Source organism: Euleptes europaea, chromosome 17 (assembly GCF_029931775.1).
Source record: "Euleptes europaea isolate rEulEur1 chromosome 17, rEulEur1.hap1, whole genome shotgun sequence".
Taxonomy (NCBI): domain Eukaryota; kingdom Metazoa; phylum Chordata; class Lepidosauria; order Squamata; family Sphaerodactylidae; genus Euleptes; species Euleptes europaea.
In genome coordinates this window covers 28,277,784-28,290,275 of record NC_079328.1, presented here as the reverse complement: position 1 = coordinate 28,290,275, position 12,492 = coordinate 28,277,784, and the positions used below count along the sequence as shown (strand labels likewise).

Sequence of the window (12,492 nt, the reverse complement as noted above, 5' to 3'; positions counted from 1 at the left end):
CTGCCATCCTGATCTTACAAAACACACAGCAGGGTCGTACAAACGGACCACTCAAGCTATTCACTAAAAAGGAAATCCCACCATACAATCCAAAAATACACCCCTTCCCACTTTCAAAAAATGGCCTCAGATGCTTTTGTAACACCACGTCCATCGTCCTAGTCAAAACATGATAATTTCTACAGAAAAAAGGGGATAGCAGTGAAGAAATCTAGTACACCACATTTTTAAAGTTGGACAGAATTTTGGTACCAAATAACTTCACACGGCCTGCAGTTCTCGCAGTCTGTGAAGCAGCATCTTTAATTTTCCTTCATCCAGCTTCCAAAGTATTCCTTCACTTCTGACCCCCACTGGGGCAACAACCGCTTAGTATGTAATGGAAACCGGAGCCTTTACATCATAGAATGAAAATTGGCTACTTGATCTAGACAGGTTTCTTCTCCCCTTCCCTGTTCAATTTCAGTGGGTCCTACAAACAAGAATACAAGCAGGATTGACAGTCTTTTGAAGCCTTCGTGACAGATATCATTTCTTGAGTACTCAGACTGGGTTTCCAGATCAACAGTCAGAGCAGGCTTCCAGGCGTTGGCTTTCCTCCAGGCTACGCTCTTAATGTGGTCTTTGCAAAGTTGCTTCTAGGCGCAAGGAGTTGTTCATTCGGTATGTTCCCCAGACCCAGAGCCATTCTGGTAGGTATTGTCCCAAGAGAAACTACGATGCAAGAGACGAATGGCAAATTAGAATTCAGAGCACACATCAAACAGTGAAGCATCCCCTCCTTCCTTCCACTCCCCCCCCCCAACATCATGTGTGTGACTACTTAATTATTTCTGCAGAGAAGACTAACAGCCCATTCCTGAGGGAAGGGGCTGCGCTGGTGGCTGGAGGATTCAGCCCCCCCCCAGGCAAAATCCTGCCCTTACCTTTGAGGCCCATGGAACCACTCCATTGGATTCCATGGGAATACACCACCAAAAAGGTGGCATATCTCGAGGTAAGGGCAAAGGGGGCGTTCCCAGGCCGAAAGGGCTTAGGAGGCCACCTAAAGGCGGCTCCTCCCTTGGACCGGTCAGGGAATGATTTGGGAACGCCCCGCAGAAGGACGGCACACAGAAGTGCGCCGTCAGGACACCAGCATGAGGCTGTGCCGGCATCCATAGGCCGCGCTGCCATGGCAGCACCAGGAGGATGGCGTCCATGCCACTCTGGGCTGCATAAGTGGCTCAGGTGCGGGCGGCCTGGACACCGGCCCTTCCTCGCCTCCTAACTATGGTCTTTCGCCCTTTCAGCTCACGAATGGGCTGTAACTGTAGAACTGGGGGAGGGGGGTAGGCAAGACAGATAATGAGTCACAAGACTAAACTGCATGTGCTGTTTGGTGACGTTTAAAAGTGGTCAAGATCCTGACTTGCTTCTGTTTTATAATCCAACTAGATTCTGCGGCATAATGACATTCTTGGAAAATCAAGAGGGGGAAAAAACATAGTTCAAAACCAATGAATTAACAATATTACCTGGACTGTATGTAGCCAGTAGCCGGTGGTCCTTCTGGAGATCCCAAGAGTGGTCACAGCGTGACGTGCATACTCTTCAGCGGAAGGCACTAAGAAACTCTTTTTGCTGAGATGCTTGCTATATGTCGTCAGGTTGGAGATGAAGAACGGAATTAAGCTCTGGACAAAGATGCCTTGGGGAGCGTATTCATAATAAAGCGCTCGGCTGAAATGGTCCAGGTAAGCCTACCAGGGGTAAGAGTGGGCAGTTAGGATTCTCTGTTTTTACATAGGGTAATAGCCAGCAGGTACACCCTCTCACCTGGATTACCAATTTCTCCTTCCTAAGATCTGGGGTGGGGGGAGATGTAGTTGTGACCTTTCCCGTCAACTAGAGTCATGGTTTTGGCTTGACAGGTTCCATTTGAAGTTTGTTTTTAAACAGGTGGACTTAAAAAAAAAATCAGCAATGAACAGTTCTCCCCCAAAGTGATAATGCCCCAATTTGTACCCAGCTGACCCCCACCCCAAGTTCACAGCCATCATTTCCCCCTAGTACAAAGTAGATTTTCAAGGTAACTCACCCTGAAGAAAATCCCCCTTAAAATACTATGATTCTGAGCATGTGAAGGTTTTTAGAAGGAGCAACCAAAGGAAGGTGTTGTTATGAAGAAAAGCTTCTGAACTTTAAAAAAACACACAAAACTATTCTTAGTAGTCATATACGGTTCTGATACCAGCCATTTATGAACACTGAAATACACCCTGCCATTTGAGCTTGGTAACAGTGTCATGCCCTGACCTGTGTGGCTCAGGCTAGCCTGATCTCGTCAGATCTCAGAAGCTAAGCAGGGTTGGCCCTGGTTAGTATTTGGATGGGAGACCACCAAGGAAGTCCAGGGTTGCTGTGCAGAGGAAGGCACTGGCAAACCACCTCTGTTAGTCTCTTGCCATGAAAACCCCAAAAAGGGGTTGCTGTCTGCGACTTGACGGCACTTTACACACACACAACAGTGTTATACCAGTGTCAACTAGATGTGAAGAAACCAATGGACTCTCCATTCATTTATTTTCAGCTCCATTTAAGCAATCAAGGCTTACTACAGCACCATTTTTTACATGGGGCACATGCAAAGGCCTGGCCTAAATGGCCCAGCTTAGCCTGATTGCAGAAACAAGGGGTCAGCCCCTTGAAACCCCTACTGAGTCGCCATGAGTTGTCTGCGATTTGATGGCACTTTCCAGCTCCACCCCAAGTAAGCAACATTTGCAGACCTGTCATTTCTTGAAGGCTTACATAAACCGTGGCTTTCATGGCAGTCAGGACAAAGAAGGGGGGGAGTGAAATCAAGGGCACCCCCCGTTTATCTGTCTTGCTACCATCTGCCGGGTGGAACAGCCAAACAAGTCCAAGCCAGAGGAGAACCTGGTGGGGGATATTTTCTTCTGGCTTTCTTGGTTCAGACCCTGACTGGGTGGATTGCAGCGTCAGATGTATCATGGGCAGGAAATGAGAATTAGAAACATGGTAAGCACCCGTTCCAGCATCTATAACCATTGCCTCTCAACCAAGAAACACAGTTTGTAAGATGCTCAAGCTATGGAACAAAACGGCATCGGACAAGGGACGTCATGCCTGGAGTGGGGAGGAGGGTGCCTACAACCTAGCACTCCTTAGGTGTGTCCCCTACCCCTTTTCTCCCACAGGCCGCTGAGCTCCATAGGCTGGAGGCAAGGCAGGTGTTAAAGAGATCCAGACCCGCAATTCTCACGCACACAAGCAGCCATGTCCTGTTTCAACTCTGCCTCACGAAATCGCCTCGCTCAAGCCACATAAAACCCCAACTCCCACCATTGTTTCAAATACCAGGGCGGGGTGGGGGGAGAGAGTACCAGAGCCAGCGTGGTAAAGTAGTTACAAGCATGTCACTAGTATCTGGAGGACCCAGGTTCAAATCTCCACTTCTGCCATGGAAGCCTGTTGGGCTGAGAGTGTGCGACTGGCCCAAGGTCAGCCAACTTGCCTCTCAAGGTTGTTGTAAGGATAAAACGGAGAAGAGATTGATGGCAAACCAAAAAGAAAGGGGGGAAAGGTGACAAGTGACAGCTTCATTTCGCTCTATAAGCTTCATCAGGGATATAAGAGTTCCTTTGTGCTGAACCTGAAAGGGGCTTTACATGACAAAGCTATCACTTGGCATCTTTTTTTCCTTTTTTTGGGTTGCTGGCACCTTGCTTGATGTAGTTCTAATTTTCTTTCTCTTAAGAAGAGGAGTTTGATGTAAGCAAGTCTGGGTATAAATGAAGCATATCACTATATTCTGAGAGCCTTTCCATCATACTAGCTCAACACCGGATTTACCCTTAGAAACAGGCAGTCTCCATGGAGATAAGACACCTACTTGCCATTTCGGAAGATAGTTTTGAAAAATAATTCTCTGCACTTATACTTTGAGGGAGGGGCTGTGGCTCAGTGGTAGAGCATCTGCTTGGCAAGCAGAAGGTTCCAGGTTCAATCCCCAGCATCTCCAGTTAAAGGGACTAGGCAGGTGGGTGATGTGAAGGACCTCTGCCTGAGACCCTGGAGAGCAGCTGCTGGTCTGAGTAGACAATACTGACTTTGATGGACCAAGGGTCTGATTCAGTATAAGGCAGCTTCATGTGTTCAACATAAGAAAAGCCATGCTGGATCAGACCAAGGCCCATCAAGTCCAGCAGTCTGTTCACACAGTGGCCAACCAGGTGCCTCTACGAAGCCCACGAACAAGACAACTGCAGCAGCACCCATCCTGCCTGTGTTCCACAGCACCTAATATATTCGGCATGCTCCTCTGATCATGGAGAGAATAGGTATGCATCATGACTAGTACCCATTTTAACTAGTAGCCATGAAAACCCCTCTCCTTCATGAACATGTCCACTCCTCTCTTAAAGCCTTCCAAGTTGGCAGCCATCACCTCATCTTGGGGCAGGGAGTTCCACAATTTAACTATGCGTTGTGTGAAGAATGCTGTTCATGTGACATTCACCTTGGAGGCTGAATACGCCGTCATCAGAGGGGTCGGCTGGCAGCAAGACATGGAGGAAACATTCACAATCGCCCCCTTCTTCCTCTGCACCATCCCCGGCAACACCATATGCACCATCATATTGGCTGACCCAATATTGACGTTGATGAGCTCCCAAATTTTATCCTGGGTCAGATTGGTGAAATAGTCTGGGTGAGTGTAGAACACGCAAACGTTGTTCACCAAGATGCCAATCTCTTTGCCCGCCAAGGCTCTCTCGATGGCAGGGTAGATCTCCCTGCCTTCGCTGAAGTCTGCCACGACGACAGCGGTCTCAACCTTGTAGGTGTCGGCTATCTCTTTGGCGAGGGCCTCCAACTTCTCCTGGTTCCGGCTAATTAAGATAATGTTAACCTTGCGGCTTGCCAGTTCTTTAGCGTAGTACTTGCCGATACCCGAAGTACCACCTGCAACAGATAAGAATGATGAAACCCTGGCACTCCAATACTCAATGTATTCCATTATAAGTCACTCCTATTGCTTTCAAGTAAATGGCTTAGGAAGTAAATGGCTTAGGAAGACAGGTTCAGACATCATGTGAAACTGGTTACATTTAACTAGGGTTAGTGTGATTGTCTGAATGCAGACAACAAATGATTAGAGGGCCTGTCAAATCAGGATCTGAAGTTGACTTATAAACCAGTTAGTGTCAACTATGGTTTTGTGTGATGTAAGAGCCCCGTGATGCAGAGTGGTAAGCTGCAGTATTGCAGTCCAAAGCTCTGCTCACGACTTGAGTTTGATCCCGACGGAAGTTGGTTTCAGGTAGCCGGCTCAAGGTTGACTCAGCCTTCCATCCTTCCGAGGTCAGTCAAATGAGTACCCAGCTTGCTGGGGGTAAAGGGAAGATGACTGGGGAAGGCACTGGCAAACCACCCCGTAAAACAAAAGTCTGCTTAGTAAACATCAGAATGTGACGTCACCCCATGGGTCAGGAATGACCTGGTGCTTGCACAGGGGACCTTTACCTTTAAGAACTCAAGACTTTAGTCACATTATGACCAAAGTACATTCATTCTTTGGTCACATTATGAGAAGACAAGAGTCACTGGAAAAGACAATAATGCTAGGAAAAGTTGAGGGCAGCAGGAAAAGAGGAAAACCCAACAAGAGATGGATTGACTCTATAAAGGAAGCCATGACCTTCAGTTTGCAAGACCTAAGCAACACTGTTATCGATAGGACGTTTTGGAGGACACTGATTCATAAGCTCGCCATGAGTCAGAAGCGACTTGACGGCACTGAACACACACACGAACTCAGACAGCCTGGTTTGATCCACGGCCATGCGGTCCCAGGCTACGGAGCAGGCAATGAAAGCAGAATGTGTCATGGCAAACCTGGATCAGACTGATCATCTTTATTTATACCCCAGGGGGAGACCCATTCTTCCACCATTCTCCTCTCCTCCATTGCTACCCTCACAACAACTCTGTGAGGCAGGTTAGGCTAAGTGTGCGTGACTAGCCCAAGGTCACACAGCCAACTTGCATGGCAGCATAAGGATTCAAACCTGAGTCTCCCAGATCCTAGTCTGACACTCTTAACTACAAAACTAAGCTGGGTCTGCCAGATGAATCCTGGTTTCACAAACTAACCGTAATTAAAATGCACAGAAATATTGTGTTATGTCTCTCAGTGTCCTAGTTCTACGCATTTTAATTTTAGTGGGGGGGAAATTATCAACCTCTTAAAAAAATGAAATTTTCTCAGGACAAGCCAACCACGTGAGTTATTAACTTAGGAATGCAAAGCTTGCAATGGATCACAAAATGATAATACGCCACACATGGCAGAGCCGTCCATTTATCTCTTCATCAGGCCTGCTCCCCTCTCAATGTCACGAGCCAGTCACAAGGCTGAACCGAAAGAGCAGCCTCCAGAGGTTCTGGATGAAAGGGCAGAAACAGGATCCAGGGAACAAAACAGCTAAAGCAGGGGTGTCAGACATAAGGCCCGCAGGCTAGATCCTGCCCTTTGAGAGCTCTTATCCAGCCCACACGCCTGCTGAGGCAGCCACTCCCCCCCTCTCAATCTGGGCTGGTGAGGCATGGCCCGGCCTGACCAAATGAAATTTATGTCATATCCGGCCCCTCATAACAATTGAGTTCAACACCCCTGAGCTAAAGGAACTGGCTCAAGAGTCCAGAGGCAGAAATGCAAAACAACCAGTAGCAGAGGAAACGGAAGCACATAATAGAATACGGCTTGACCACATTTACACTCATAGCTGCTGGAAAAATAGGTGTTGTTGGTGAGTTCCAGTTCATGTTACAGCCACCGTTTAAAACAGCAGTAGATTTAAATGCTATTCATACCTTTTTTAAAAAAAATATAGAAAAACGTACGGTGCTACAGTCCCACAACAAAATGCCAGTTAGATCAAACCAATGCATAAAATTTCAGCCTGTCATGATATCACCATTGCTGCTTCCGTGCCCATAGTAACAACCCAGCCCACAATCCAGCCAACAGCACACTGACTGGCCTCTCCCCCCTCAGCCCTGTATCTCCTTCATCCCTCTTTCCCTTCAGGTATCCAGCCTCCCTCCCCCCCTCACTTTGACCTACATTTTCAGGGCCAAGCTACACGCTTAATACCTGCATGGCTCCTCCCCCAGCTTCAATGAGGCTAATAGCAGCTCTTGGGGAGGGGGGCTGATTTAGTGGACGAAAATGACATGGAGGGGAAAGGCTTAACCCCTCTCCCCTCCCAGCACAACCACCCTGATCAAATCCAGACCTATCTGCACCTGGTTTTACACACACACAAAAACAGCATCAGAAGATCCAGATCTCCCACAAAAGACACAGCTTGGCCCTCAGTTGACTGCCTATATGAGCTTGCTTGGGAGAGATTTAAGTCAAAAATATAAAGAAACAAACACATATACTGCCCTTCCTGCAACCTGAGAAGACTATACTCTCCTATCTCCTGACACGGCCAGAATTCCTGTGTCCACCCTCCTGTTCCTACAACTCCTAATCTTTAAGTGAGGCTTTCCACCTGGCCTCTGCTTTCCGCAGTTCCTTGCTAATCTGTAGCTTTTCTCAGATCACTGGCTACCACCCCAGTTTCTAGCCTTCCTGTTTCTTCTCCCTCTTACCATCTGTCCTCAAATTGCACTCAGCTTTCCTAGTCTCTGTACTTGCCCAGCACTAGTGATTTACGCTGCCAAGTTTTCTCCCAGCTAAAATAACGGATCACTTCCTTTGGAAGAGATCCAGTATTTTAAGGGAGGACTTACTCAGCAGTTAGAATGTTTGGGAACATTCTATGAAAAAGCACAAGAGGTAATTGGTGGGGATGAAAAGACCACTTCAGCCAGTGACTGGGGTGGGTTATGAGCTACAGCCAATTATTATTCTTCTATCTACATAGAAGGCAAAATCCAAAAACAGATTGTTGCTTGGAGGATAATTCAATCTTTAAAAGAATAACAGGGCTATTGTTGTATTATGGGAAGGGGAAATGTGAAAAAAATCCTATTGTTTTTCCATCTCTTACCTGTGACAACAGCCCATTCTCCATACAGCTTGACGAGATCAGCCCTCCTAACTAACCTAGGAATAAAATGCAACCTGATCAGGGTGTAGGTATCATTCACAACGGTGAAGCACGTCTTGGCTGTATAAAGGGCTCCAATTAAAGCCAACGTCTCCATGTAGCAATTGCAGGACCGTCCAATCTCTCTGAGTAGGAGGGAGAAGCTATCCACAGCAGCCATGGCAATCAGACGTCTGGGGGGGAAAAAGCACAAGAGGTAATTGGTGGGGATGAAAAGAATACAAGGTAGGGGAGTCTGCTAATACTGCCCCTCATGGTCACCTGTCTACAGAAACAGGAGCATATGGAGGTTGCTGGCCCTACTGGGAGATGGAAAAAGGACATTTCATTTTTTAAAATCGTAAATTCTGCAAGTGATCTCTCTTGTGACAGAGATTAGGATGAAACATGATGGGATGAGAGCCTTGTCAAATTCCTTAGAATCCCCCCCCCAATTAAAAACACTGTTAATACAAATCCATTGCCTGTAGCAAAAGCTTCACAGCGCAGTATTAGAATCTGCAATACCAGCTCCCATGGAATGACTTATTAAAGCCGTGGCAGAAATTGATAAACTAATGTGCTTCCATCAATAAAAGCCTTTCCTATCAACTAAAGTTTTAGTTCATTAACCTGTCAATTGAGGAGTGCAGCCCTGCTCAACACATTTATTTAAATATTTATATTCCACGCTTCTCCCCAACGGGAGCCTAAAGTACATTACAACATCATTCTCCCCTTCTCTATTTCACCCTAACAACAACCCTGTGAGAGTTGTTAAGAGAGTGACTGGTCCAAGGTTGCCCACAAAGCTGGGTAAGAATTAGTATTCTTATAGCTGGACGCAGAGGGCAAGGCCCCTTTTCAAAACAAACCTGGTTATACACATAAATGTGCGTATTTAATATTTATATAATGAACACATGACGCTGCCTTCTACTGAATCAGAACCTCGGTCCATCAAAGTCAATTTTGTCCACTCAGACTGGCTGTGCCTCTCCCAGGGCCTCAGGCAGGGGTCTTTCACATCACTTACTTGCCTAGTCCCTTTAACTGGAGATGCCGGGGATTGAACCTGGGACCTTCTGCATGCCAAGCAGATGCTCTACCACTGAGTCACAGCCCCTCCCCAAATAATGTATGTATATATAATGTGTATACTGTGTATTTAATATTCATATAATGTATTTAGTGTACACACTTTCTCTCAAACACTGCCTATCTCCCAAAGGCATCCCAGGAAATCAACAAAAATAGCTTAAGGCAATAAAAATGCCATCTTCTCCAGCTATCAAATTTGAAATCATTCAGTCAGTCCTGGGGAAATTGCTCCTATTGTATCAACTGCATTAATCGTAAGCCTCACAGCACTAGGGGAAGTGCTATCGTTTCACAAGTTCATTCATTCACCCTAAACCTTAGTGTGCTTCTCAACTTTGTCTTGAAACCCAGCCCATTTTTCACCCCCCCACCCCCACACAAAATAACTGTGCTCCAAATATTTACCTGACAGTAAAGTAATACAGCCTATGCACATTTATCTGGACATAAACGAGAGTTATTCCAGTCTAAACACATTCATTTCAACGGGTTTAGCCTGGAGTAATTCTGCAGAGGGTCGCACTGTAAAAGTCTCACTGAGGGGAAAGAGGCTTGACTCTCAGGCGAGCCCAGGACTGCAGCCTTGGAGAACAAAAGGAAGGCCAGCCGTAGCAGAGCTTTCGCCATAGTTAAGTTAAATTATTAAATTATGAAATAGTTAATAAGCTTCAGGGAGAAACCTTGGGCGGCAATGCTACGGGAACAAAAGGGAATCCACTAACCAAGGCAGGGCATCGCCGATTTATCCTTTATGCGCCCCACTTAAAAAATGATTTACTCACCAATGCTTTTCTTTGCAAAGCAGAGAGGCAGCTACAGGTGTCCACCTCTCCCTTATCTCCGTTACCTGCTGTCCTTCCTTTATTCAGGCAGTCTTTTGCGTCGGAAAATCAACAATGAACACCTCGCGATGGGGTTTTTTTTCATAGTCCGAGGCTGTCATTGGTTAAACCCAGGAAGGAAATCCTCTCTCTCTCCGCCCATCTCTCTAGTCGACAACTTCCAGCTCAGAGAAAAATCTTGGAAGTGGATTTTTTTCCCCTTTTTTTGCAGAACGGGATGTAGCCGCACAAACTGATCCGCCAAGCCACACAGATCCACAATCTAAGTTTTCAGTTCCTGGCCTTAAAGGTCCAGCAGCTCCAACACAGACTCCAAGCCCTGAAGCCGCTATTTAAAAAAGTAAAATAAAAACATTAAAGTAAAATATTATCCTCTCCATATGCAAATATACTGCTGGAACGCCGCAAGAGCAAAAGCCAACCTTTTGCCTCAATTGTTAGCAAAAGAATCTAAGCGTTGCTATGTTAATACTGATACATGTCTCCTTATAGGACTTGTAAGAAGCCAACTGCAGACTGAGAAGCTGCCACTCACAACTCCCTGTAGCTAGAGGCGCCCTTCGGGGTTCTAAATGAAAGCCTGAGCAATCTTCATATGCGGGCCATGCAAGTGATTGTAGACCCGCAATCTTTCTTTCTTTCTTTCTTTCTTTCTTTCTTTCTTTTTAAAAGTACACCATTTGCACACCAACGCAAAATAAAATGCAACAGAAACAGGACGGAGTGGTGAGCGGGATACCTTTAATATGGAATAACGTCACAGCACCACACTCTCCTGCAAATGGAAAGCGACCTGCATTCAAGGAGACCCTTCAAGAGGACCACATTTGTTGTTTCCTCCAGTCTCTATGGAGCATTTATTCATGGAAGGTTTTGCATTGGATTTGCCACTCTTTCGATGCACTTTCCCCCCATCCATATTCTCAAAGCTCAACAATAAGCCTCCATGCAGAGTTTTGAGAATTCAGATGGGGAAAATGTGCATCCATAGAGTGGCAAATCCAATGCAAAACCTTCCATGAATAATGGAAGTATAGACGCCGCTCTAGTTGTTGACGCCTCCATAGACCAGCTTGGAAGCCAAGAGCTGGAACCCCGACTTTTACACCGGAAGTGCTAACAAAGACTCACGACCGTATCTCTTTGGGCGGCCGATGCCACTCTCACCCGCCCTCTTCCGCCTTCCAAGGGGGCTGCGGCGCACGCGCAGGAAGTCAGAGGCCCCGCCCCCCTCTGGCCATTGGCGGATGCGGCCTGAGAGCCGAGGAGGCTGTTGGGTTCAGTCAATAAGGTCCCGAGGAGGGGGCGGGGCTAAGAGGTACCCGACCTCGTGCGGCTCGGCCGTTCCGTCGTCATGGCAACGCGGGGACGCCGTTGGAAGAAGCCGTTGAAGCGAGCGGGTTTTGAGGGCTGGCGGGAGAGAGGATGGCGTCCTGAGGGGTACAGCGCGAGAGAGAAAAGGCAGCACACGCAGGACGGAGGTCGGGTTGTCACATCCTTTCGGAGCGGGGAGGCTTGTAAAAAGCACGGTCTGAGGCAGTTATGCGGCATCGGGCATTGTTCGGGGAGGAGAGGCGGTGAACTCTTCACATGCCCAGAGGCGCCCTGTCGGCGCTGGGGGGGGGGGGCTGCAACAACAAACCGAAACAAACAAGAGTCGCGGGCACCTATTCAAAGAAGCTTAACTGATTTTTTTTCTCTACTAAGAAGTCTCACTGTGTACAGTATAACCTACATCTGTGTAAAGGTGTATAATATTATAGCCTTACTGTGGCAGAAACGTTTATGAACCAGAGACCGCTTAGTCAGATGAAAGCTTATCAATATTACTTAATTTAAAATAAAAAAAAACTACTTGGGTGTGTAGTGGCACTTCAACGTCTTATTAGAGGTATTGCTATTCGTTTTAAAACGACCAGGAGTCTAGTGGCAGTTCTATTTATTCAGGGAATTACTATTTAGTAAAGCTGTCAAAGATGGCTCACAACAACAACAAAATTTTAAATTGTATAGTATGATAAAATTAAAAAAGAGCTTTAGGAAACCTCTCCGAGAATAAGAGGGGTAAAAATATGCATGCTTAGTGCTCGGCAGGCCTTTTTAATTTTAATGCATAAATTAAACTGAGGAGTCCCTTGAGTCTCCAGAAACATAGTTAACTTCTGCGCATTGACCCATTTTCACTGCCCTAATAATAGGCACAAGGAACCTGAAAGTTCATCATTAGGAATGAACACCACTAAGATTGTGTGACACCTTAAAGATGAACAACATTATTGTGGAGTGAACTTTTGCTAGCCAGAAATAATTTCAGATGGCTTGAACTGGAATGTGGCTCATGAAAGCTTATGCTACAATAAATCTGTCGAAATAGGAACGCTTTAAAATGCATCCGGTCCCTGAAGAACCTGGGTCAGGAGAAGCTGTTGCAGAAGAGA

At 46.5% G+C, this 12,492-nt stretch overlaps 1 protein-coding gene across 1 annotated transcript; it reads right to left on the bottom strand.

The window, feature by feature from the left end:
- Positions 1–551: 551 nt before the first annotated feature.
- Positions 552–10,031, bottom strand: HSDL1 (hydroxysteroid dehydrogenase like 1). Its single transcript, XM_056862585.1, has 5 exons — positions 9,995–10,031; positions 8,073–8,305; positions 4,526–4,971; positions 1,518–1,742; positions 552–714 (listed from the first exon to the last, which is right to left on the bottom strand). Exons 2-5 carry the CDS (start codon positions 8,290–8,292, stop codon positions 613–615), a joined length of 993 nt encoding a protein of 330 aa, XP_056718563.1. The 5' UTR covers positions 8,293–8,305; positions 9,995–10,031; the 3' UTR covers positions 552–612.
- Positions 10,032–12,492: the final 2,461 nt, after the last annotated feature.

What these genes read in the sequence shown, in the direction of transcription:
- HSDL1 (XM_056862585.1), bottom strand. Translation starts at nt 8,292, where the DNA reads ATGGCTGCTGTGGATAGCTTCTCCCTCCTACTCAGAGAGATTGGACGG. An exon ending in AGAATGGGCTGTTGTCACAG is followed by an intron (nt 4,972 to 8,072) that starts GTAAGAGATGGA and finishes TATCTGTTGCAG; the next exon opens with GTGGTACTTCGGGTATCGGC. An exon ending in CGGCGTATTCAGCCTCCAAG is followed by an intron (nt 1,743 to 4,525) that starts GTGAATGTCACA and finishes TACCCCTGGTAG; the next exon opens with GCTTACCTGGACCATTTCAG.